This window comes from Gossypium arboreum, chromosome 3 (genome assembly GCF_025698485.1).
Source record: "Gossypium arboreum isolate Shixiya-1 chromosome 3, ASM2569848v2, whole genome shotgun sequence".
NCBI lineage: Eukaryota > Viridiplantae > Streptophyta > Magnoliopsida > Malvales > Malvaceae > Gossypium > Gossypium arboreum.
In genome coordinates this window covers 132,758,071-132,780,455 of record NC_069072.1, presented here as the reverse complement: position 1 = coordinate 132,780,455, position 22,385 = coordinate 132,758,071, and the positions used below count along the sequence as shown (strand labels likewise).

The window sequence follows — 22,385 nt, the reverse complement described above, 5'->3', positions numbered from 1 at the left end:
GGAGAGAGAGAAAAATAACAAAATAAAATAAAAATAAAAAAGATATAATTTGGCACTATCCCACTACATCCACTAACAGCTCAACCAACTTAGAATTCTAACTCCATCAAAACTCTAACATTCACGCTCGCGCAAGGATTCGAACACAGGTCCTCCAACACACTAACTCCCTTACCAGTCAAACCAGTAAGCTCATTTTTATATAAGCCCACTCAACAAAGGTAAGGCTTGGATCTAAAAAAACAAAGTTTTTCCAAAAGTAGGACTTGAACCCAATACCTCATACACACACCCAAAACACTTAACCACAGAAGCAACTACTCATTTATGTTAGAATTTACAAAAATAGAAATAAATTTATCAAGGCGTTACAAATTACCTTAAAATTTGGAACACCCCAAACTCGGTCTAGACGTTATGGTCGAATCTGGCAATGTCACATGAAATGGAATTTGAAAATAAATTTATCAAGTTAAAACCGTTTCCGTTTATTAGTTTTTATTTATCTTCCATCAATTCCAAAACTATTTTCTCGTTAATTTGATTCGTTTAAAACCTATTCTGTAGCGGAATCTTTTAAAATTGTGATATTTAAAGAAAATTGTTCGCTTTTAGGAAAAACGTTATGTTTAATAAAACTGAGTTTCGTTGCGATTCAAAAGTTCTTGAAAACTATTAAAATCCCAAAACAATGGTAAACAGTCCAAAAGTCCCAAATTACATAAAAAAATACCCAGATAACAAATAGGAATTACAACCATAAAAGAAATTAAACCGTTCAATAGACTTGTGGTCACCGCTGAGTCCTCCGTCGTACCAATCCGTCTAAGTCTAAGGATTACCTGTACAAATAAAACACAAAGGGGTTAGTTTACGTAAACTACATATGCATACAGTCAAACAACAGTCATCAGTCAAATGCAGTCTGGCCTAAGCCCATTACAGTTTCAGATACAACTTAGGCCTTAGCCCATTCAGATACAGTTCCAAATATAAATTAGGGCCTTAGCCCATCAGTGTGCATATAGTATCAAAAATTAGTATCCTACCCACCGGCCTCTGCACACCATCTCCGACCATCCCTACACACCATTTAGGGTTTAAAACACCCACCCAACCCAATACACCAAGTCGTACCGAATGCGGCACATATCAGTAATATTGCAGCTGTGCTGCCAGATAATAGGCATGAAAGCCTTTCAGTACACTTTCTCCAATAATCAATCATCCCACCCCAATGCAGATGCAACTAGACATGCTCAATACAGATATATAGAATACATGCGTACATGCTAACATTCATTTATCAGTCATACATACAGATCAGTAAACATGCATAGATCTAACAAGCTCAGTACATACATTGTATATTTAGATCACACAATTTAGGGTCTAAGTAGCTCTTACCGACCCTATAGTAGGTTCACAGTCGACTTGGGCAAGCCGTGCAACCTTAGGAATCATTATAACTAAATGGGCCCACACACCTATGTGGTTTTCCTGTATGGATCACACAGCCTAGCCCAAATTTCCACAGGCCTGTGTGGACTACCCGTGTGGGCCCATATGGCCTAATTCAGTCGAGCCCGTGTGTCGACACGGCCTACCTGGCCATCACATGATCGTATCTAGCACACGGCCTAGCCTTCGTCGATCACACACCCGTGTCGTCGCACACGGCCTACCACCTGCCGTGTGGCGTCGACAAAAAGGTTTTCAGCTTTTGCTGAAAATGCGTTTTCTTGTGATTCGGGTACACACCTGGTACGATTTTGATGTTAATGCAACTACGAACCTCCAGAACCTAAAAATTAGTATACAAACGCTCAGAATCAGACCTATTACACGTTTGAATCAAAATTACAAAACCGATAACGACATCAATCCACCTTCAACACTTACCCCAACACCCTTAAACGATTTGATAATGTTTCTGCACAAGGAGAGCCCCTTACACCCTAGTTTGCTACTACCAAAATATCGAATAAGATTCCAACCAGAAAGAATCAAAAATTCATGAATAAACTAAAAGGAAACCCCTATTCGCAAAACAATCTATGCTTACTTACCGAAAGAACAAGCAACTAAAAAACCAGAATACTGGAGTGGAACAAATGAATTAACAACAACAGAAGAAAGTGAAAAAGAGGGAGAAGAGCATGAACATCAAAATTTTGAGAGGAAAAGGGGGAGAACTAAAATTTTGAGAAAAACAAAATAAAAATCTAATATTTTCCCCCCAAAACCTTAGAACCTTCTTCCATGGCGAGATCTTGAGAAATACGAAATCCTCCACAGAATACTCAATCCCACGCCTCTTCAGATCAGCATAAGACTTCTGTTTGTCAGAAGCAGCCTTCAAATGAGCTCGAATCAATCGAACCCTATCTTCGGTCTCAAAAACCAATTCAGGACCCAAAACTCGACTTCGTCCAACTCAGTCCAACACAAATGAGTACTACACTTACGACTATATAGAGCCTCGTAAGGTGCCATTTGAATACTCGACTGGAAGCTGTTATTGTAGATGAACTCGACTAACGGCAGATGGTTCTCCCAACTGCCTCGAAAATTGATAACACAACTCCTCAACATATCCTCCAGTATCTGAATCACCCTCTCAGATTGACCATCATTCTAAGGATGGAACACAACACTGAAGTCCAATCTCGAACCCAGAGCCTCATGTAACTTCTTCTAGAACCGAGACGTAAAGTGAGGATCCTTATCAGAAATGATTGAGACCGGTACCCCATGCAGTCTCATTATCTCAGAAATGTAAAGCTTGGCCAACTTCTGAAGAGAATAGTTGGTCCTAATCAGAATGAAGTGCGTAGGCTTGGTTAATCAATCCATTCTGACCCAAAAAGAATCCTTCTTTATGGGTGTTAGAGGTAACCCACTAACGAAGTCCATCGTTACTCGCTCCCACTTCCATAGTGAAATCTTAACAGGCTGCAGCAAACCCGAAGGTAACTGATGTTCAGCCTTAACTTGCTGGCATGTTAGACATCGTGCCACAAAATCAATAACCTCCCCTTTCAAACCCGACCACCAGTATAGTTTTCGAAGATCTCGGTACATCTTATTCCCACCAGGGTGCATAGCACAAGGGATACTATGCGTCTTTCTCATAATAGCCTGGCTCAGATCAGCATCATTCGGTACACAAATCTGACCACAAAAATAGAGTACCCCATCATTATTTAGCCTAAAGTCCGTAGTGCTGCCACTCTCCACTTGACGAAATCGAAGACCCAACGATTCATCCTCTAACTGCCTAACCTGAATCTGTTCTATCCAAGTCAGTTTAATCTGTAGCTCAGCCAACAAACTTTCGTTGTTGAACAAACTAAGTCAAGTGAACATTACTCTCAGATCAATCATTTCCCTACGGCTTAACTCATCGGCCACCACATTGGCTTTGCCAGTATGGTACTCAATAGTACAGTCATAGTCCTTAAGTAACTCAATCTATCTACGCTGCCTAAGATTCAACTCTTTTTGAGTCAAGAGGTACTTGAAGCTTTTGTGATCAGTGTAGATAATACACCTCTCGCCGTACAGATAGTGCATCCAATTTTTCAAAGCAAAGACTATGGCGGCCAATTCCAAATCATGCGTCGGATAGTTTGCCTCATGCGTCTTGAACTGACGAGATGCATATGCCACAACCTTACCATCCTGCATCAGAACACAACCCAATCCAATATGCGATGTATCACTGAACACTTTAAACTCCTTTCCGATTCAAAGCTATATCGTAGCAGAGCCCGAGTCGAATGCAGACTTGAGCTTCTCAAAGCTCTCTTCATGCATCGATCCGCATTTAAAAGGTCACCCTTACACAAAAGCTTAGTTAAGGGAGCTGGAATCAGAGAAAATCCCTTAACAAACTGACAATAATAACCCGCCAAACCCAGAAAGCTATGGATCTCAGACATATTCTTAGGCTGTTTCCAATCTAGTACAGCCTATAATAGCATGTTTTTAATCAAATCAGAACAGTGGTTTTGGAATCACAAATCTGATGTCAAAAAATTATTTTAATATTATTTTATGTGTTTACAGCATGATTGAATGTATGTGTGAAGATTTCGTGAGCTAATTTTATCGTTTAATAGCTTTGAGAAAAAATGACTGAATCGCGTAAAATGTAAAAGTAGTGTTCTAATAGCTAAATATGTCAAATAGCTATGGAACATTAAAGTAAAGGTCCTTATGTGGTAAATATACCATTGGTTGTTTAAGTGGATATTTATGGACATTATAAATGAATTAATAATGGTTAAAATTAAGGTTAAATAGGTAATTAAATAATTAAGGTATTGAAAAATAAAACAAAAGTGATCATCTTCTCCTATTATCTTTTACAACCGAAAATGGCATGAGAAAAGAACATTTCTAGGGTTCTTCATTCGGCATTCTTATTTCTACCAATTAACGTACAATTTTTGTCCCAATTTTAATGATTTCTATGTTTTTGAAATCGTTGCAGTTAGTACTAACTAGCCTAGTGTAACAACCCATTTTTAGGGGTAATCGAAACAATGGTTTTTGGTCCACAATCAGAAGTCAAAATATTTATTTTATTATTTTAATAAGGTTTACAGCATGATAGAATTATTATGTGAAAGTTTCATAAAGAAATTTTACCGTTTAAATGCTTAATTTGATAAAAAGGACTAAATCGTGTAAAACATAAAAGTTGAGATTTATTAGTTAAATGCACTAAATTATTATGAAATAAATTAGTTAAGGATTTAATGATGCAATTAACCCTTTTATAATGCAAGTGGATGGTTTCATGCATGAATTAGTGAGATTTTAATGTTTTAAACAAAGGGCAATTTGGTAATTTAGGTTATAAATAAAGATTTAATAAAACAAGCCAAAATTCTTTGTAATTGTCATCTTCATCACTGAAATGGAGAAATAAGAACACCATTTTTGTTCATTCAAGGTTTGGCCAAGCTCTATTTATGCATGTAAGTCCGTTTTTATTCGGTTTTTAATAATTTCTTCGTTTTTGAACTCGTTGCAGCATAATCTAGCTAGCCCGTATCTCCATTTTCGAAACTGTTATAGATTTTGAATGATGCCATTGTTGAATGCTTGGTTTTTTAGATGTTTTATGATAGAATATTAATGTTTGAAGCTAGATAAATAAGTTTTATAAAGTGATTTTTGACAAAAATGTTAATTAAGGACTAAATTGAGAAAAATGCAAAATTAATGGTTAGATGTGTGAATAAATGAAAAATATGGTTGTTATGAGCATGTACGAAATTCGGCTAGCTTTGGCTATGATGAAATTGATTAAACTTGCATTTTATGAGCTTAGGGACTAATTTGTAAAAAGGTTAAAAGTGTAGGGGTAAAATGGTAATTTTACCAAAATATGAAATTGAGTTAAAATGAATATAATATGAATTGAAATAGTTGAATTTGATTGATTAGATTAAGTTAAGCCTCGTACGAGTCTATATCGAGGGAAAAATAAAGTTTCAGACTAATCAATCCAATTCGTCGTTACAGTGCACAAGGTAAGTTCGTATACAATAAGCATTGTTATATTTATGCTTTTAATTTTTTGATATCATATAAATTGAATATACGTGACTATTGTTATGTTTGATAACATATTGGCTAAATATGGCACTTAGTGTGCGGTTCGATATAGCTTCGGCTAAATTTGGCACTTAGTGTGCGATTTGAGATATCTTCAGCTATGTACAACACTTAATGTGTAGGATATTAAATATGGCACTCAGTGTGCGAAATATTGAGAATTGCAGTTAGTGTGCGAGATATTGAGAATGACATTTAGTGTGCGAAATATCGAATGATTCAATGGGCAAAGTCAAGACGAGAATGAAAGTATAATCGAATTAAGTGATACAGGTACGTACAGAACCTATATGAGAATTAAATAAAGGTAATTTGGCAAGTTCTTAGTGTATCATGTATATGAAATGAGAAAGATTTATGTATAAGTATGTTTCATGCCAAAATGTGTTTATTTGGCTATAATGAGGTATGAATTGAGTGATATGTGAGATATGAGTTATAGTTGTTTAAACTAAATATTCATATGGCACTAAGTGTGCAATATAATGATAAACATTTATGCACTAAGTGTTCGAGTTCTTAAAGCATTGAAAGATTTCTGAATGATTAAAATGTATTGAACAAAGAGGTAAGAATGAGATAAATAAATACGGGAAAGTACAGGTACGTACTATACCTATGTAGTAGTTGATACAATATGTATGAAGCTGATGAATTTGTATATATACGATAAATGGTTATGAATTAGAACTGAATGATGATATGAGAACTACTAAGTGTTTATTAATTGATTATTTGTATTTTATGAACTGTTGAGTATTATTGGTATGAACTTACTAAGCTTTATAGCTTACTTGTGTTATTTTTCTATGTTTTATAGTGATTCGGACGTTTGCTCGGGTTGGAAGTCAGCGGGGATCGCATCACACTATCCGGTTTTGGTTTTGGTATTTATATACTTGTGACTTGGTTATATGGCATGTATAGGCCTGAGTCTTTTTTATAAAGGTTTAGGTGATGTATTTGGTCATTTTATATGGCTTATTAATGACTTATGTTTGATGTGTAATTGTCTTGTGTAATGGCATTGATTTGGTATATTAGTGATGGTTCAAGATGATCATTTGGTCAATTGGTATATGATAAGTTTTTACTTATGAAAAGCATGAATTTGGACTTAATAAATGAATGGCTAATAGATGATTTATGCGTCAAGCTTTGTTTGTGATTGATGGTAGTAAAAATACATATTGAAATAGGTTGTATTGATATGTATGATATGTACTTTAGTATATAATTGAATAGGTGAATAATGATGAAAGAATCATGCTAGTCGGTATGTGTTTGAATGTATAAATGGTATTGATTTGAGTATAAGAATGCTTGATTTGGAAATGGCCTATAATTTGTATTGAAATGGATATTTTGGTTGCCTATATATATATTTGAAATGGTACTATTTTGATTACTAGGTGTGCATGAGAAAATGGTGGTAAGTTGGCTTTGCAATGAGCCTATTTTTGTCTACACAGGCAGAGACACGGGCGTGTGTCTCAGCCGTGTGTGATACACAGTCATGTTACACGTCCGTGTACCCCCTGGGATAGCCTTTCGAAGTTAAGTCAGTATACCCTGCAGTTTTAACATGGCCTAGACACACGGGCCTGTCTATTAGCCGTGTGTGGCACACGGGCTGGCACATCCTCCCTAATTTTCCCACGGTCGTGACACACGGGCATGTCCTCGGCTATGTAGTGAAGTTAGTATGTATGCTCTGTTTTCACATTGTCTGTAACACGAGCGTGTCTAATGACCGTGTGAGGCACATGGCCTATTCACACGAGCGTGTGACCCTAAAAACTTGAAAATTTTCTAAGGTTCATAAAGTTTGCAAATGATATCGATTTAGTCCCAAACCACTTCTAAGCATGTTTTAAGGTCTCGTAGACCTATATAAGGGACAGTGTGATTATGAATGAATGAAATATTATGATATATGTGATCAACGTAAGAAGTATGAATGTGAACGATGTGTATTGATCGGTAATGCCTCGTAACCCTATTCTGGCGACGGATACGGGTTAGGGGTGTTACACCCAAGGACTAATTTGCAAAACTGTTAAAGGTTTTGAATGTTTCCATTGATGAATATGTATGAGTTTTGATGATAGATTATGAATATTTGATGTTAATTAAACAAGTTTTGTAAAGTAATTTTTGGTAAAAATTCAAATTAGGGAATAAATTGAGAAATGTTGAAAATGTTTGGTTGAAATGTGTAATAAATGAAAGTTTAGGGCTGCTAAAGCCCCTATAGAAATCCAGCACTCATGAAATTAGAAGGAAATTGTGTAATTTGTGTTTTTATGTGATAAGGACTAAATTGTAAAAATGTGAAACTTTAAGGGCAAAAGTGTAAAAATTCCTAAATATGTGTTTGTGGACTGAATTGAATGAATTGATGAATAAATGAGTTAATTTTGAATACATTTAGATCAAGAAATGAGGAATTCAAACCTAGATCGAGGAAAAATGAAAGTTATAGAATAATCAACTCAAATCGCCGTTTTAACATCTGAGGTAAGTTCATACATGATAAATATTATTACAATTATGTTTTTGTTAATGCTTGGATATTGCATGGTTGGAATGGTTTAGTTGAATGAAGTATATATGTGAATTATGTCAAGTGAAGCAAATTGAATTGATAGGTATTGGATAGGTAAATGGCATTGTATTGAGTATTGAAATGGTTGAATTGGGTGTTGTATGATTGTGCATTGGTTGATGACTTTTGGCTGTATATTTATGTTTTAAAATGATACCATTTGAGCTTGTATAGGTATGTGCAAAATGGGTGGCAAAATGGCTTGGTAAATGACCTATTTTTGTCCACACGGGCAGAGACACGGGCGTATGTCTCAGCCATGTGCGATACACGGTTATGCTACGCGGTTGTGTATCCCCTGGTGTTGAAATTGAAATGATGTCAGTATGCTCCACACGGCCTCACACACGGGCGTGTGGTTGGCCGAGTGGCACAAGTCAGTATACCCCCTAAATGGTACACGGCCTAGCACACGGGCGTGTGACTTGGCCGTGTTGCATAAGTCAGTATACCCTACAGGTTTGGCACGACCTAGTACACGACCTGGCACACGGGCGTGTGTGGCCACTTCGAAGGGCACACAGGCTAGACACATGAGCGTGTGGTTGGTCGTGTGACCCAAGTTAGTATGTATGCCCTGTTTTCACACGGCCTAGGACACGGGCGTGTCTGAAGTCGTGTGAGGCACACGGCCTATTCACACGGACATGTGACCCTTGTATGTTTGAAATTTTTATAAGTTTTCAAAATTGTCGTATGTTATCGATTTAGTCCTGAACTACTTCTAAAACATGTTTAAGGTCTCGTAGGCCCTTATAAGGGACAATGTGAATGTGTTGAATGAGTTATGTGAATGAATGCTGTATGTATGAGTTATGTATGTTAAATGATGTATATTGATCGGTAATACCTTGTAACCCTATTCTGATGGTGAATACGAGTGAGGGGTGTTACACAGCCTCAATCTTACAAGGATCAACTCGAATCCCCTCAGCAGAAACCATGTGCCCCAGAAAAGTGACTTAACGAAGCCAGAACTCACACTTACTAAACTTAGCGTACAACTGCTTCTCACGTAGAATCTGGAGCATAACTTTAAGATGCTCGTCATGCTCATCTTCAGTTTTAGAGTATACCAAAATGTTTAGATTTAATCCAACTTATTTATGAAATTATTAAAATACAAATTAAATCAAATTTTATTAAATAATTTTATAAAATTATTTAATAAATTTTAATTTGTATCCAACTTATTTATACAAATTATTTAATTTGGATAACACTAAATTTTATTTTTATCTTTTTATATGATAAATCAATAGAAAATTGATTAGAGTGAGGTTTGAATCCCAAAACGCCATACATAATAAACAATTAATTTTATTATTGTAACCAAACATTAATTAATCTTAATATATTTTTAATAAATACTTTTTCAGCTATATGTGCCATAAAACCATTATTAATAATTAGATTTCATTAAATTTAAATATATATTATTTATTAATTTTAATTTTTAAATTAGAATGATTCATATTTAAATTTAATGAAAGTTTATTGACAGATGTATCTCGATTTGAATTAAAAATAAAGGGATAATATTTCAAAAATTCTTAAGATTATAAAGGATTGGGGCATAAATTAAATCTATTCATCTTAAGAAAACATATAAATAATTTAAAATTAAAGAAGAAATTGGAAGTGGTGGCACCAAATTATTTGGCTCCACCAAAAAAGGGTTATTTTTTAAAGCCCCCAATTTTTCAAAAATAATAGTATTTCCATGGTATATATACAGGTGATGCAATTCTACATGACTCCATAAAAAATATTTTTTTTATCTCGGATGCTGACATGGCATGTTGCCACCAACTTTTACTTTAGATTTTAGATCATTTATGGTATATATACATAGGGGTGAGCAAAATCCGATTAGATTCGAAAAACTCGATAAAAAAATTAAATTTTGAATTAAATAGTTCGAGTTATTTAGTTAATCAAGTTATTCAGATCAACTCAAATAAAAAATTAAGTTTTTCAGTTTAACTCAAATATGAATTACATAATTCGAGTTATCCAAAAATCTGAATAAAAAAAGACAAAACTGCGTCATTTTGATAAATGTTTACTTTTTTAAAAGTTAAAATTCAACATAATTAAGTTAAAAGGAAAAACTATGTCGTTTTGATAAATATTTATGTATTAAGTTAAAGGGCAAAATCATTATATTGTTCATGTAGTTAAATAATCTTGTACTTCGTCTACTAGTTAAATAATTGGTCCATCTAAATGAAACATTAAGTATAAATAATAGGATTCGTTAACTCGACTCAATTTGACTTGAATTTTTTTTACTCGATTCGATTCGAAAAAAAATCAAATTGAGTTCGGTTGCTAAAATAGGATTTGTCAACTTGAATAACTCAAAAATTTTTGACTCGATTCGACTCGACTCGATCGAATACTCATCCCTGATACAAGTGGCGCAATTCTACACGGCTCCATAAAAAATGATTTTTTTATCTAAGATGTTGACATGGCATGTTGCCACCAACTTTTACTTTAGATTTTAGATCATTTATGTGTTTAAACAAAAAAAAAGGGTTATTTTCGTAATTAATAAAAAAATGAAGGTTATTTTTATAAAAAAAAAGGTCGCATTTCGTTTTTAGTTGTTCAACGTAGCCTCCCCTCCACACATCAAAAGTAAAGATTTTATTAAATGACGTGGGCTCCGTAGCTGTATTATTGCTTACAAAAAATGCGAGAAAGGATCTCTTTCTCACATATTTTCTACCTCTCTTTTTTTGTTTTTTCCTTTCTTGTTTTTCTCATCTTTTTTGTCGTTTTTGTTTTTAGTACATTATTTGGGCAATCACATTGTATAAAAGTCATACTGGTAATTTTAATTTATTCGAATTCAATTTAAAAAAATTAAGCTCCATTCGGTAATTATCGAGTCGAACTCAAATAGTTTGAGCTATCAATCAAGTCAAGTTCGAACTTAGTAATACATTACTCGAAGGGCTCGTGAGCCTGTTCAAGCTTTTCTATAACATCCTGAAATTTGGGTTTAGAAGGATTTGGTTTGCAAATAAGTCAATGGTTCCATGTAGATTTTTACATTTTTCTTTACAATCTGGGGGTAGAATGAGCCTACTAGTTTAGTGGTAGTGGGTGTGTTAGTTTACCTTTGGGTCTCAGGTTTGAGTCCTCCTGTGTGTAATGAGGAATTAGTTTTATTCTAGTTTTTGTTTAAGTTTTGTTTTGTTTTAAAGTTTTAAAGTTTTAAAAATTTATTATTTTTACTTTTATTTTATTCTGAAAATAGGAAGTTATCCCAAAATATATTTCACGTTATTTCCCATTATTCTTCGCGTTCTTCCTCTTTTATTTTCTTCTATTTTCCTCAATTTTCAGTTTTTGCTTGTTTTCTCTTTGCTTCTTCCGTTTCTACATTTTTTTTATTTTCTCCGATGGTCAAAGGTGATTGTTATCGTGTTTTCCGTCTAATTGGATGTTGAATCCGGTAGGTTTTGTCTATTATGATTAAGGAAAGATTTACTTTTGTTTCTTTTATGTAGTTTAATTGAAGTTCTTATAGTTTAGTTGTATTTGAAATTGAGTTTTAGAATGATTTTGTGGAGGTGAATCAGTCAGTTCTTAGTGCTTGAGATCGCGATTATCATGCGTGTTTCTGAACTATTGGAGGTTAGGAACTGTTTTTTTTTTTAATTACGTGATTTTTAGCCTAGTTCGGTGTGGTTTCGTGACCACAAGGGTGTGTGCTACACATGTGTTCATAGACAATATCCATGACGTATTTCATGTCTCTATGTTGAGGCCCTATCGGTCTGACCCATCTCATGTTTTTTCTGTGAAGGAGATTGAGGTTAGACCAGATTTGACATTGGAGGAGGAGCCAGTTCAGATTCTAGATCGGGATGCTAAGGTTTTAAGGAGGAAATCTATTTTTTTGGTTAAGGTTCCTTGGCGGAATCATGGCACTGAGGAAGCCACGTGGGAACTTGAGGACTCAATTCGTCAACATTATCTACATATATTTGAATCAGGTAAATTTCGAGGTCGAAATTTCTTTTAGGGGGTAGAGTTGTAAAGCCCTGATTTATTTAACTTTGTTTGTATGAATTCTGTCATAAATGAGTATATGCTTCAGTGGCTAAGTGTTCTGATTGTGTGTTTGAGGTCTTGGGTTCAAGTTCCACTTTTGGAAAATTCTGTTATTTTTTATCCTAGCCTTATCCCTATTAGTTGGGCTTATATTATATTTTCGGTCAACACATAACAGAATGAGCCTACTGGTTCAAATGGTAAGGTGTTAGCTTATCTTAGGGTATTGTGTTCAAACCTTCATGTGAGTGAAGGATGTTAATTTTTGTGTCAATGAGTGTGTGTCGGTTGTGCAGTAAAAGTTGGATGGAACTGGTACTCTATAGTAGTTGGATGAGTTAGTGGGTTGGTTGGTTAGTGGATAGTGGGGGAAGTTGGGATTTTGTGGGATTTAATTTTTATTTCTTTTTTTCCCCAAATATCTCTCCTTTTTACGTTTTTCTCTTTTCCTCCCTTCCTCCACAAAAAATTATGTTGCTCCTTTCCTCAACTCTGTTAATCATTCGTGTTGTAATTGTTGTGCATTCAAGTTCTTTGATCTGTTCCGAATAGGTAAGCTACTAAGTAGTTTCTTAACTGTATACATTGGGGGGATTCTAATTATGTTTTAATGGAATTTATTGATGGAATTTCGTTATTTCTTGTTTAGGGGAAAGACAAGAAGTGGCTGGTGCTTCTCCAATGATTTACGTGTGGGTGTTTTTTGTTCGTTGTCGATAAGTATGCAAATTCACTGGATGTTATCATGAGGCTTTGTTTTAGATAATTTTCATTTGAGTTCTAAATCTATTACAAAAATCAGGCGCTAGAAGGTTGATTTTAGGTTCTGATTGTCTCGGGATTGCTTTCATATAAAACTGAACCAGGTGTGTAACAAAAACGCGAGAAAACTTCAACCGAAGAAAGCCAAAAATTTGGCTTGTCGACGCCACACGGGTGTGTGCCTGGCTGTGTGGTAGGTCGTGTGTGATACACGAACATATAATGGGTGTGTGTGTGTGTGTGTGTGACCATGTGGGTCACACGGGTTAGGCAAATTTAGGCTTGTGGGCCTACACGGGCAAGCCATACGGAAATGTGGACCCAAATTTTAGAATTTTTCCTAGGGTTGTACTCATTATTTCGATCAACTGTGGGCCTCCCGTAGGGTCAATATGGGCAAAACAGACCCTTAAGCATGAAACATGTTACTCTGTTAGACTGAAAATAACTTAACTAGTGTTTATGTGATATTTATGGGGCATGGTATGTATGATATGTTCTATCACACTTAAGCATGTATAATGTATCTTATGTATAAGCATCCATATTATCTGTTATTCTATTTATTTGTATCTATGTATGGGTGATACGTGATATTCGTGACAGGTTTTAAATATTTATAATGAATCATTCTTGAAACTAACTATTATCAAGATTGAGGCAACTGTACCTATCGAATAGTAGTATAGTTTTAGCAAGTCTGGATTGTCGAACGCAAATGAACTAAAAGTACTAGTATTAACTTCCTTTTTATTATCTAACCTAAAAATTAAAAGGGTTTTGTTTATCTAACTAATTAATTAAACTAAGAAATCACAGAAAAGAAATTTGGGAAAAATTCTTTTTGGAAAAACTCGATTGATCAAGACAATACCTAAGGAAAAATCCACTTAGACTTCACTTGTTATTTGACTCTGAATCGGACGATTTATTCATTTAACTTGTTCCATAGAGATCCCTAAGTTATATCATTATCTCTCTCGAGATTAACAACGTCTAACCCTAGATTGAATAATTGAAATCTCTTTCTAATTAACACCCTAAGGTTTCATTAACTCGATCTATGAATCACCTTATTAGGTTTCACCCTAATCCGAAAAAATCTTGTCACCCTATCTCTAGGCGCGCAATCAACTCCGCTTAATTATGACAAATTTACTCTTAGACAGGGTCTATTCCTCCTCTGAATAAGAGCATTAACTTGAGTCAATATCCTGAAATATTAAAACAAGAATTAAGAACACATAATTATGAACAAGTCAAATATTTATCATACGATTCAGATAGTAATAACAAGATTCGTCTTAGGTTTCATTCCCCTTAGGTATTTAGGGGATTTAGTTAATAACTAAAAAGGAAAACATCTCAGAATAATAATAGATACAAAACATAAAGAAAACCCAAAACTCCTTAAGGGAAATTGAGGAGAGATCTTTAGTCTTGATGATAAATCCGACTTCTAAGATGGATCAATCGGCTTTCTTCGAGTAATTCCTCCCTTCCTAACCTGCGTGTCCTATCTTCCCCTCTTCTAGGGTGTATTTATAGGCTTTGGAATTCTTAAGACCCCTCAAAAGTGGCCTTTTCCAAATAGGACTCTGCTTGGGCTCGACAAGGACACGCCCGTGTTCGATTACTTCATGCCGTGGTCGAGCCTGTTAGATAGGCACGGGCGTGTGTTGTACCCGTGCAAATCATGCTTCAAGTCTGCCAGTTTAACACGGCCGTGTGGTCTGCCCGTGTGAGGAAGTCCAGGCCATGTTGATTTCGTACGTTGGCTCATTTTCTCCATTTTAGGCACGTTTCTCACTCTTTTTATCCTCCTATGCTGTCCTGAGTATAAAACGTATTAAAGTATTAGGAGCATCGAATTCATAAAATCTAAGGAGAAATCATCCATAAAACGTGCTAGGCGTGGGATAGAAATATGTATAAATTACAGTTTATCAAATACCCCCACACTTAAGTATTTGCTTGTCCTCAAGCAGAATCCTCAACTCATAATCAAAATAAATTCTTCTCAATTTATAATACCTATCAATAATATCTCAAAATAATCCATAAATAATCATATATTGAAAATTCAACTGAAAGAACATCAAAGTTTCAAACATTCCAAGTTGAACATTTTATCACGAAAATATAGGTGTTCCCCCTTCATATAAGTGATTACCTTTAATTCAAAATATCACAAAGTTTAACATCATCACTAAGGATTCACTCAAATCACTCGAGGTATTTAAGGACAATAAATTAAGCACTCATTAGCCAATATGAAAAGTTATTACCATAGGCTTGCATGAAAATCAAATCTCCACCACTATATATTGAGATGATACATCAATCAAAAAGTCTTTATAGGGTTGTAACGTGGCTTTGGTTAGGGGGTGTTGTCACAAGTTGAAAGGAAAGGTTAAAATCGAGATTGATTTGAAAAATTACCTACTAGAAAAAATACTTGAAATTGATAATGAAAAGATACTGGAATTGAGCTTTTCTTCATATGATGTGGAATTACAAACTTTTAAGCTCATAAATAACAAATTACTACTAATATATGAATGTTTTTTTTAAGAACAAGTCAAATATTATAGGCTAATAGAACATATCTAAGCAATTTATTCAAATCAAATCTCAACAAAAATAGGGATCAAATTAATTGAGGGGATTTCAACAATAATGGGTTAAGGGTTAATATTAAGGGTAATACAAGAAATGACTTGTTATGCTCAACGGGGTTTATTAAGGGTTAATCATGGAGGTAGGCTTTTCATGGCATGAGTGGGGTTAATCCTAAGTGCCTCTATCATCTTGACATATCAAATCAATTAGTGTGGTCTTGACATGCATAATCAAGCAAGTTCTAGGATAAGAATTCGATATTGACACACTCAAAGCAATAATAAAAGTGAGCATGAAAGAATCAATAGATGCTCTTGAAGGCTCAAGATCTCACAAAAACAATTATGGCTTTTTTATGTTTAAACTTGTGGATTTCAATTCAAGATAATACCTAAACTTCGGTAAACAACCTAAAATTTTAAATTCTTAAAAATCAACTTATCATGCTTAATTCTCTAATGTCTTAAAGTTTAAATAATAAATGCATGAATGCCTATGTTTTAATTCAAGATAATATCAATAAACATTATAAACCAATCAGAATTCATTCTAATAATGATATGAGAAAATCGCATGAGAAAATCACAATATAAATGACCCCCCACACTTATGATGTACATTGCCCTCAATGTACAAAGATAAATTGAAAAATAAATATATGATCATAAGATAAGGAGAGAAGTGAAACTTCCTGAGTGAAGAATGCATGAGATTCCTGGATTGGAATTCTGTAAAGGGGAAGAGGAGACTCCGGTGGTGGTAGAGGTTGGGTTCCACAAGTGCTGCGCCAAAAGAATATTATATCTCGTGATTGAGCAGGGCATGGCAGTCGTGGAGAACCTTTTCCAATGGAGTTTGAAGTTCCTAGATAATAGTGAGCGTTTGTAGCTCTTTATAACTGTGATAAGATCAGGAACTTTTTAGGTTGTAGAAAGAAAAATAATTACTTAGAATGAAATAGCCGAGATTATAAACTTTTAATAAATTCTAAAATAAAATAGTAGCAAAAGGTAATAAACTAAAAAGTATTCTCAACAATAAATAAATATAGTAGTGAAGAGAATTAATAAAAACAAATAAAAAATTTTAAGTATCGTCATCGCCGGATGGTTCGCGAGGTGGGGGTGGCGATGAGATGTGGAAGTACTGACAAATCGGCTATAGAGTAGCATCAATGTTATTAAATCACTGAAAACACTGCTGCTCGAATCGAGTGAGGCGCTCAGAGATGTCAGCATATGGAGCCGCCGCATGAACTGGACAATGGGAGCGTGGTGGCTGAGACGGTGGGTCCTCGTGCTATGGAGGGACATCCTCAGTAATGTCCTCGAGGGCCTCCTCCTCAATAGATTGTGCGAGACGATATTGAGGAGGGTAGGTTCCTCGGCGCTTTTCGATCATCCTCATTCTTAGCATGCTCGAGATGCCTTGTGGAGACATCTGGCCAATGAGGGTCAAGGATGATTCTTGTGCCACAGTGTCGAGGAGCCCGAAATGTCATGCTAGTCGAGTCACATAGGGGCCAATAGAGATAACCCCCTTCCGATGTCGCTCCGTCTGATGGTGAATAGCAAGGGCGATAAAGTAGGCGAGGTCGAAGACGTGCCCGTGCGACATACACCATAAGTAGTAGACGTCATTAGTGGTGACGACACCGGTGCTCTATCTCTGTCCTGTCAAGGTGTGAGATAAAATAGAGTGTAAGTACCTCAAGGATGGAGGGAGAGCTAATGCTTTGGAGCGACTGGGGTCATAGGTGGCCAAACGTGGTACTAGTACATCCCAGCACCGTGAAGGAGAACGATGATGTGACGGTTGAGAGCATGTAAGTCATTCTCCTCCTTGAACTCCTCCGTATATAAGCTCAATGCAGTACCGAATTCTGGGACCCTTAGCTGGCGGACTAATCTGCCTAGGCAAAATTGGACCGTGCCGGGATTGTCATAGTTTTTCATTAAAGTTTGAAGATGGAATGTTGAGCATAGTTCCATCGTGAGCTCGAGATACGTTGGCTCGATGATCCCAAAGAAAAGCTCCCAAGGGTCAGTGGTTAGGAGGGCCCGAATCTCATCAGCCAACTGAACTTGTTCTACTGCAGCTCAGTCGATGCAGTGGCCCGCAATTAAAGGTCGAGCCCGGAGTATTTGGAAAAGTTCTTCTTGGGGCCTAATGGGGAACTGCAGAAAAGGGTGTCAAATTTCCACTATAGGACCTGAGGAAGATGACACTCCCTTCCTTTTCTTCGAAGCACGAACGGCGGCTTTCTTTCCTCGTGAATACGACATGGCATACCTGCAAGCCACACCATTATTTCATCGTAATGAGCATTCAAGGTAGGTCAAAAACAAATTCAAAAAGGCAAAATTCATATATAATAATCTTAGTCACAACTACTAGCAAACTTAATTTTATGGTGTATCATTAACATGATAATAGTATGAGTTTCAAAAAGGAAAAATATGGCAAATAATTCTATGTATCATGTTTTATTGATAGAAAATATTGACCCAAAAGGCATGAGTATTTCTATTATCCTAACCATACATATTTACTTTAAACTAGTCAAATGGAGTAAATAAATCATGCAATGAGTATGAACTTCAACATGAAAGAGATGAAAATTACTCTAGACATGGAATGGGAGTGATGGAAAGATGAAAACAACATGAAAAATGCAGATTACTATGATAAACAGCATTAGAAATCAGTAAAATAAAAGAGAAAAGAGTAAAAAATGCTAGAAAGAGGAGAATGAGTGTAAAAAATGGGGTTGGAAGCGGCACATGGGCGTGGTAGAGAGGACATGTGGACTTGCAGTGGCTAGGGTTAGGGATTTTTAAGTGAAGAATGTAACGCCCCAATTTTCGGGAATTCTGTGAATGTTGACAAAATTTCATGCTTTGATTTTGTCATTTGTGAGTGAAATTATGAAATAGGACCTATGTGAAAATGTTTGAAAATGCTATAGGCTAAATTGAAGTGGCCAAATAAATAGGAGTGCAAAATAGGAGGATTTGCATGATAAACCTCCCATTTTACATGAAGTGGCCAACCATCATGTTGTTGTAGACAAAATGTACACTTGATATCCATAATTTATGGTACAAATTGATACAAATTGATAATAGGTTAGGTAAATGTTCCATGATAATGGGTTAGGTAAATGTTTCATAATAATAGGTTAGGTAAATGTTCCATGATAATGGGTTAGGTAAATGTTTCATGATAATGGATTAGGTAAATATTCCATGATAATGGGTTAGGTAAATGTTTCATGATAATGGTTTAGGTAAATGTTTCATGATAAGAAATTCATGTCTTTTGTATTAAAGAATTAAATGGATGAAATATGAAGTTTTATTAAAAGAAAAAGGGGTGAAAAGAACAATGTTTTGTCCATCTTTGTTCATCCTAGCCTAAAGTTAGAGAAGAGAAAGGAGAGGAGAAAGCTCTTAAATGTTCGGTCACTTGGGGAAGAAAATTGAAGGTAAGTTCATGGTAGTTTGCTTCTATCTTGATGTTCATGAGTTCTTCTTGATTCTATCTTAACTCTTGAAGCATATTTTGATTTTTAGTTGTGTTGTGAGCATTTAGTCATGAATTAAAATGAAGGAAATGGTTGTTGTTTGATGTTCTTTTGATGAAAAATGGAAGATAGGTGAAGTTGAGCCAAACAAATGAGCATGCATGTGCCTTAGATGCTAAAGGGAAAAATCGGCTAACATGTTGTGCTTTAAAATGATGAAATGGAGATTATGCTTAAGTAAAAATAATAGATATGTGATGACTGATTGGTGATATACATGTTTAAATAACATGCATGCAAGATAGGTGTATGAAAGAGTGATTTGGTAATAAATCTGCTTGGGACAGCAGCAGTAATGTGACTTTGGAAAATCACCATAAATTGTGGGAGAAGAATTAGAAGCTGAATAAATTATGTAATTAAAGCTTATTGAGTCTAGTTTCTAATGAAATAAACAAGAACATATTTCGAATTCTGTACAATGAGAAATTTGATTCGTAATGAAGGGTGGTCAGATTAGTCAAACAGTGAAACATGGGAAACTTTGATAAATTTCTGGTATTGATTGGGTAAACCAAAAATTCTGAAAACTTTATGGATATAAGATATATGAGTCTATTTTCAGGGAAAATTAACGGAACTTGATTTGGAGTTTCGTAGCTCCAGTTATAAATGATTTAGTGACTGTTGCTCAGGAAGACAGCTTGCAGTGAAATTATGATTATGTGGTAAACATTGACAAAAATTTGTTAATGAGTTGCTTATTGATTTCTTATAAGCTTACTATGATCTGTAGGTGTGGTTGGCGAATATTGTAAGGGGTTAATATGTAGTTTGTAATTGAATAGTTAGATTAACGTGTTAGTAATCCAATTGTAGGCGGTTAGTGTGTGGATCTCACAAGATATCGTCGCAAACCGGTGTGTAACTAATACCCTCTTTCTTAGTGCGGATCGGCAAAAGTCGAAAAGCGAAATGCCGAAAACCGGTATTTTGTAGATTTACGAGTGTGCGAATGCTCGTGAGGTAAATCGATTAATGTTTTTGGTAAGCTGCAAAATTTGGACCGCAAAGTGTATGATTTACGTGCCCTCGATATTTTTGGGCTTAATGGGCCAAAATTGGAATGATGGGCCAACGGACCCAATTCGGTAAGAACCCTCGATGCGTGATTACGTAGTACGTGAAAGGTAGGAATATGCATGAAAAACCCTAAAATAGATAAATTCTGAAATACCTTTAAAAGTGGAAAATTTACGCTTTACCCAGGAGATAAATTACCAAATACCCCTAGGTTAAATTGACCTAAATGCATGTTTGATTGTTGTTATTTATTGCATGCCATGTTGTTATTATCGATGCATGGGATTGGGATATTGACGGAGGAAGTACTGAAAGTGGCTTGTCCACGTCTTGGAGGCTTTGCCTCAATTTATTGTTAATCGAGCAAAGAATGCCGCAATCTGTGGAGTGTTAAATTTGGGTGGGTTGAGCTATCCCACATGGAGTGTATGGCTGGTACGGGTGGAGTGTAGTGGTTGGTGGGTTGAGTAGTCTCCCAAATGGGCTTGCATATGTTTACCGATGTTGCATGTATTTTGAAATGGGCCTATGGGCCCCATCATTATCTGAATAAGGGCTAAGGCCCGGTTTATTGTAATCTGAAAAGGGCTCGCCCAGTACCACTATTACCGAATGGGCTTAGGCCCAATGGGCTTGAGTGACTTGGACTTTGAATGGGTTTTCCTTACACATCGAGTTTCCCAAACTCACCCCTTTTATTTTCATCCACGCAGAAATCCCCAACCATAGTGGGCTTGGAGTCGTGATAGAATTTGGAGTGGCCACCGCTCGAAAGTTTGATTTTCTTCCGTGAACTGGACATCCTTTTAATTACGTTTGAGGTTTTGGGCTTTTAAATGTAATAAGGCCGCTTATTTATTTCGATGGTTTTATATGTTTTATTAAGATAGGTAATATTTATATTTGATGTTGAAATTGGATAGCTTTAAGGCGTTTTCAAAAACAAGAATTGTTTTCAAAATAACACAAAACAAGCAAAGCTTCCATAATGAAGATATTTTCCAAAGTTAATCACTTTTCCTAAAAGGACTTAATCAAATCGGTTTCCTAGAAATATACATGACGTTAAGGTATGGCAATGGTGGTTTGCATGTCTAGGATTGGATCCGAAGGAGTTTGGTACTTAAGCGGTCCGATGGACTCACCTCCTCTTTTCCGGTTTCCTACGGTGCATGACTTCCATTCACTTTAACCCTTAATGAATTAATCTTTTGAACATCAAGTACGATTTTCTGGACTTAGAATGAATTTTTTTTTTATGTTTTTGATGTGGCATGCCGGATCCGGCCATAACTTCTGGGCCGGGTTTGGGGTGCTACATTTAGTGGTATCAGAGCCTAGGTTGCAACTACTCGGCTGTGGAATGGGTTTACAAAAACAAAGATTTTCGAAAATGAAAATTTTATAAAGAATGCGAAAAACTCGATTTTCAAAATTTAGTCTTTAGAAGGTGGCATTCCGAATCTCCGGCTCAAGTCTGTAAGTATTACTCTGAACTCTTCTGAATATTTTTCGACTTATCTATCAGATTGAAATCGCTAGGATACTCTAGATAGGATGATACTGAAACCATAGGAAAATCGATAAGAGATCAAAGCGTAGCTAGACTTGATTCTGCGAAAACAAACTCTCAACTCTCATTCGATTCATAAAACATCCGTAATAAACATTGGAATATTAATTAATGCATAAAAATTCGTAATCAAGATAATACGATATGAGTACAAGAGGCCGTAGACGGGGCCGAGAAAGTGTTCGAGCGAGATCCTCATCTTCGAGACATATGCCGACGGTGGATGCACCGGTACCACTGGCAACAGAGGTAGAGTCTCATGACCGCGGTGCCGAGGATGATGCCTTGTCACAGGTAATGCTTCGTGTTCTGGAAAGGGTTGCCAGAGCAAGTTCGGGCAATGAAATTCAGGGATCTATTTCTGAATGACTTCGGGACTAACGGAACGGAGATCTTTAAGGGCATGTCTGGTATAGCCCCGAATGTGGTGGAATATTGGTTGGAGGCCACAGAACGGATTATGGATGACTTGGACTACTCTGAGGAGATTGTGAGTGGGGTATCTGTAC

General features: G+C 35.8%; 1 protein-coding gene across 1 annotated transcript in view; it reads right to left on the bottom strand.

Moving 5' to 3' along the window:
• Positions 1 to 1,787: 1,787 nt before the first annotated feature.
• The window catches only part of LOC128290610 (uncharacterized), a 36,876-nt gene continuing 16,278 nt past the window's right edge, over positions 1,788 to 22,385 (bottom strand). Inside the window, exons 2-6 of the mRNA XM_053026328.1 lie at positions 3,521 to 3,684; positions 3,034 to 3,352; positions 2,255 to 2,338; positions 2,070 to 2,100; positions 1,788 to 1,804 (exon numbers count right to left, since the gene is read on the bottom strand). Of these exons, the coding sequence (XP_052882288.1) occupies positions 1,788 to 1,804; positions 2,070 to 2,100; positions 2,255 to 2,338; positions 3,034 to 3,352; positions 3,521 to 3,684 (615 nt within the window). The remainder of the gene's footprint in view (positions 1,805 to 2,069; positions 2,101 to 2,254; positions 2,339 to 3,033; positions 3,353 to 3,520; positions 3,685 to 22,385) is intronic.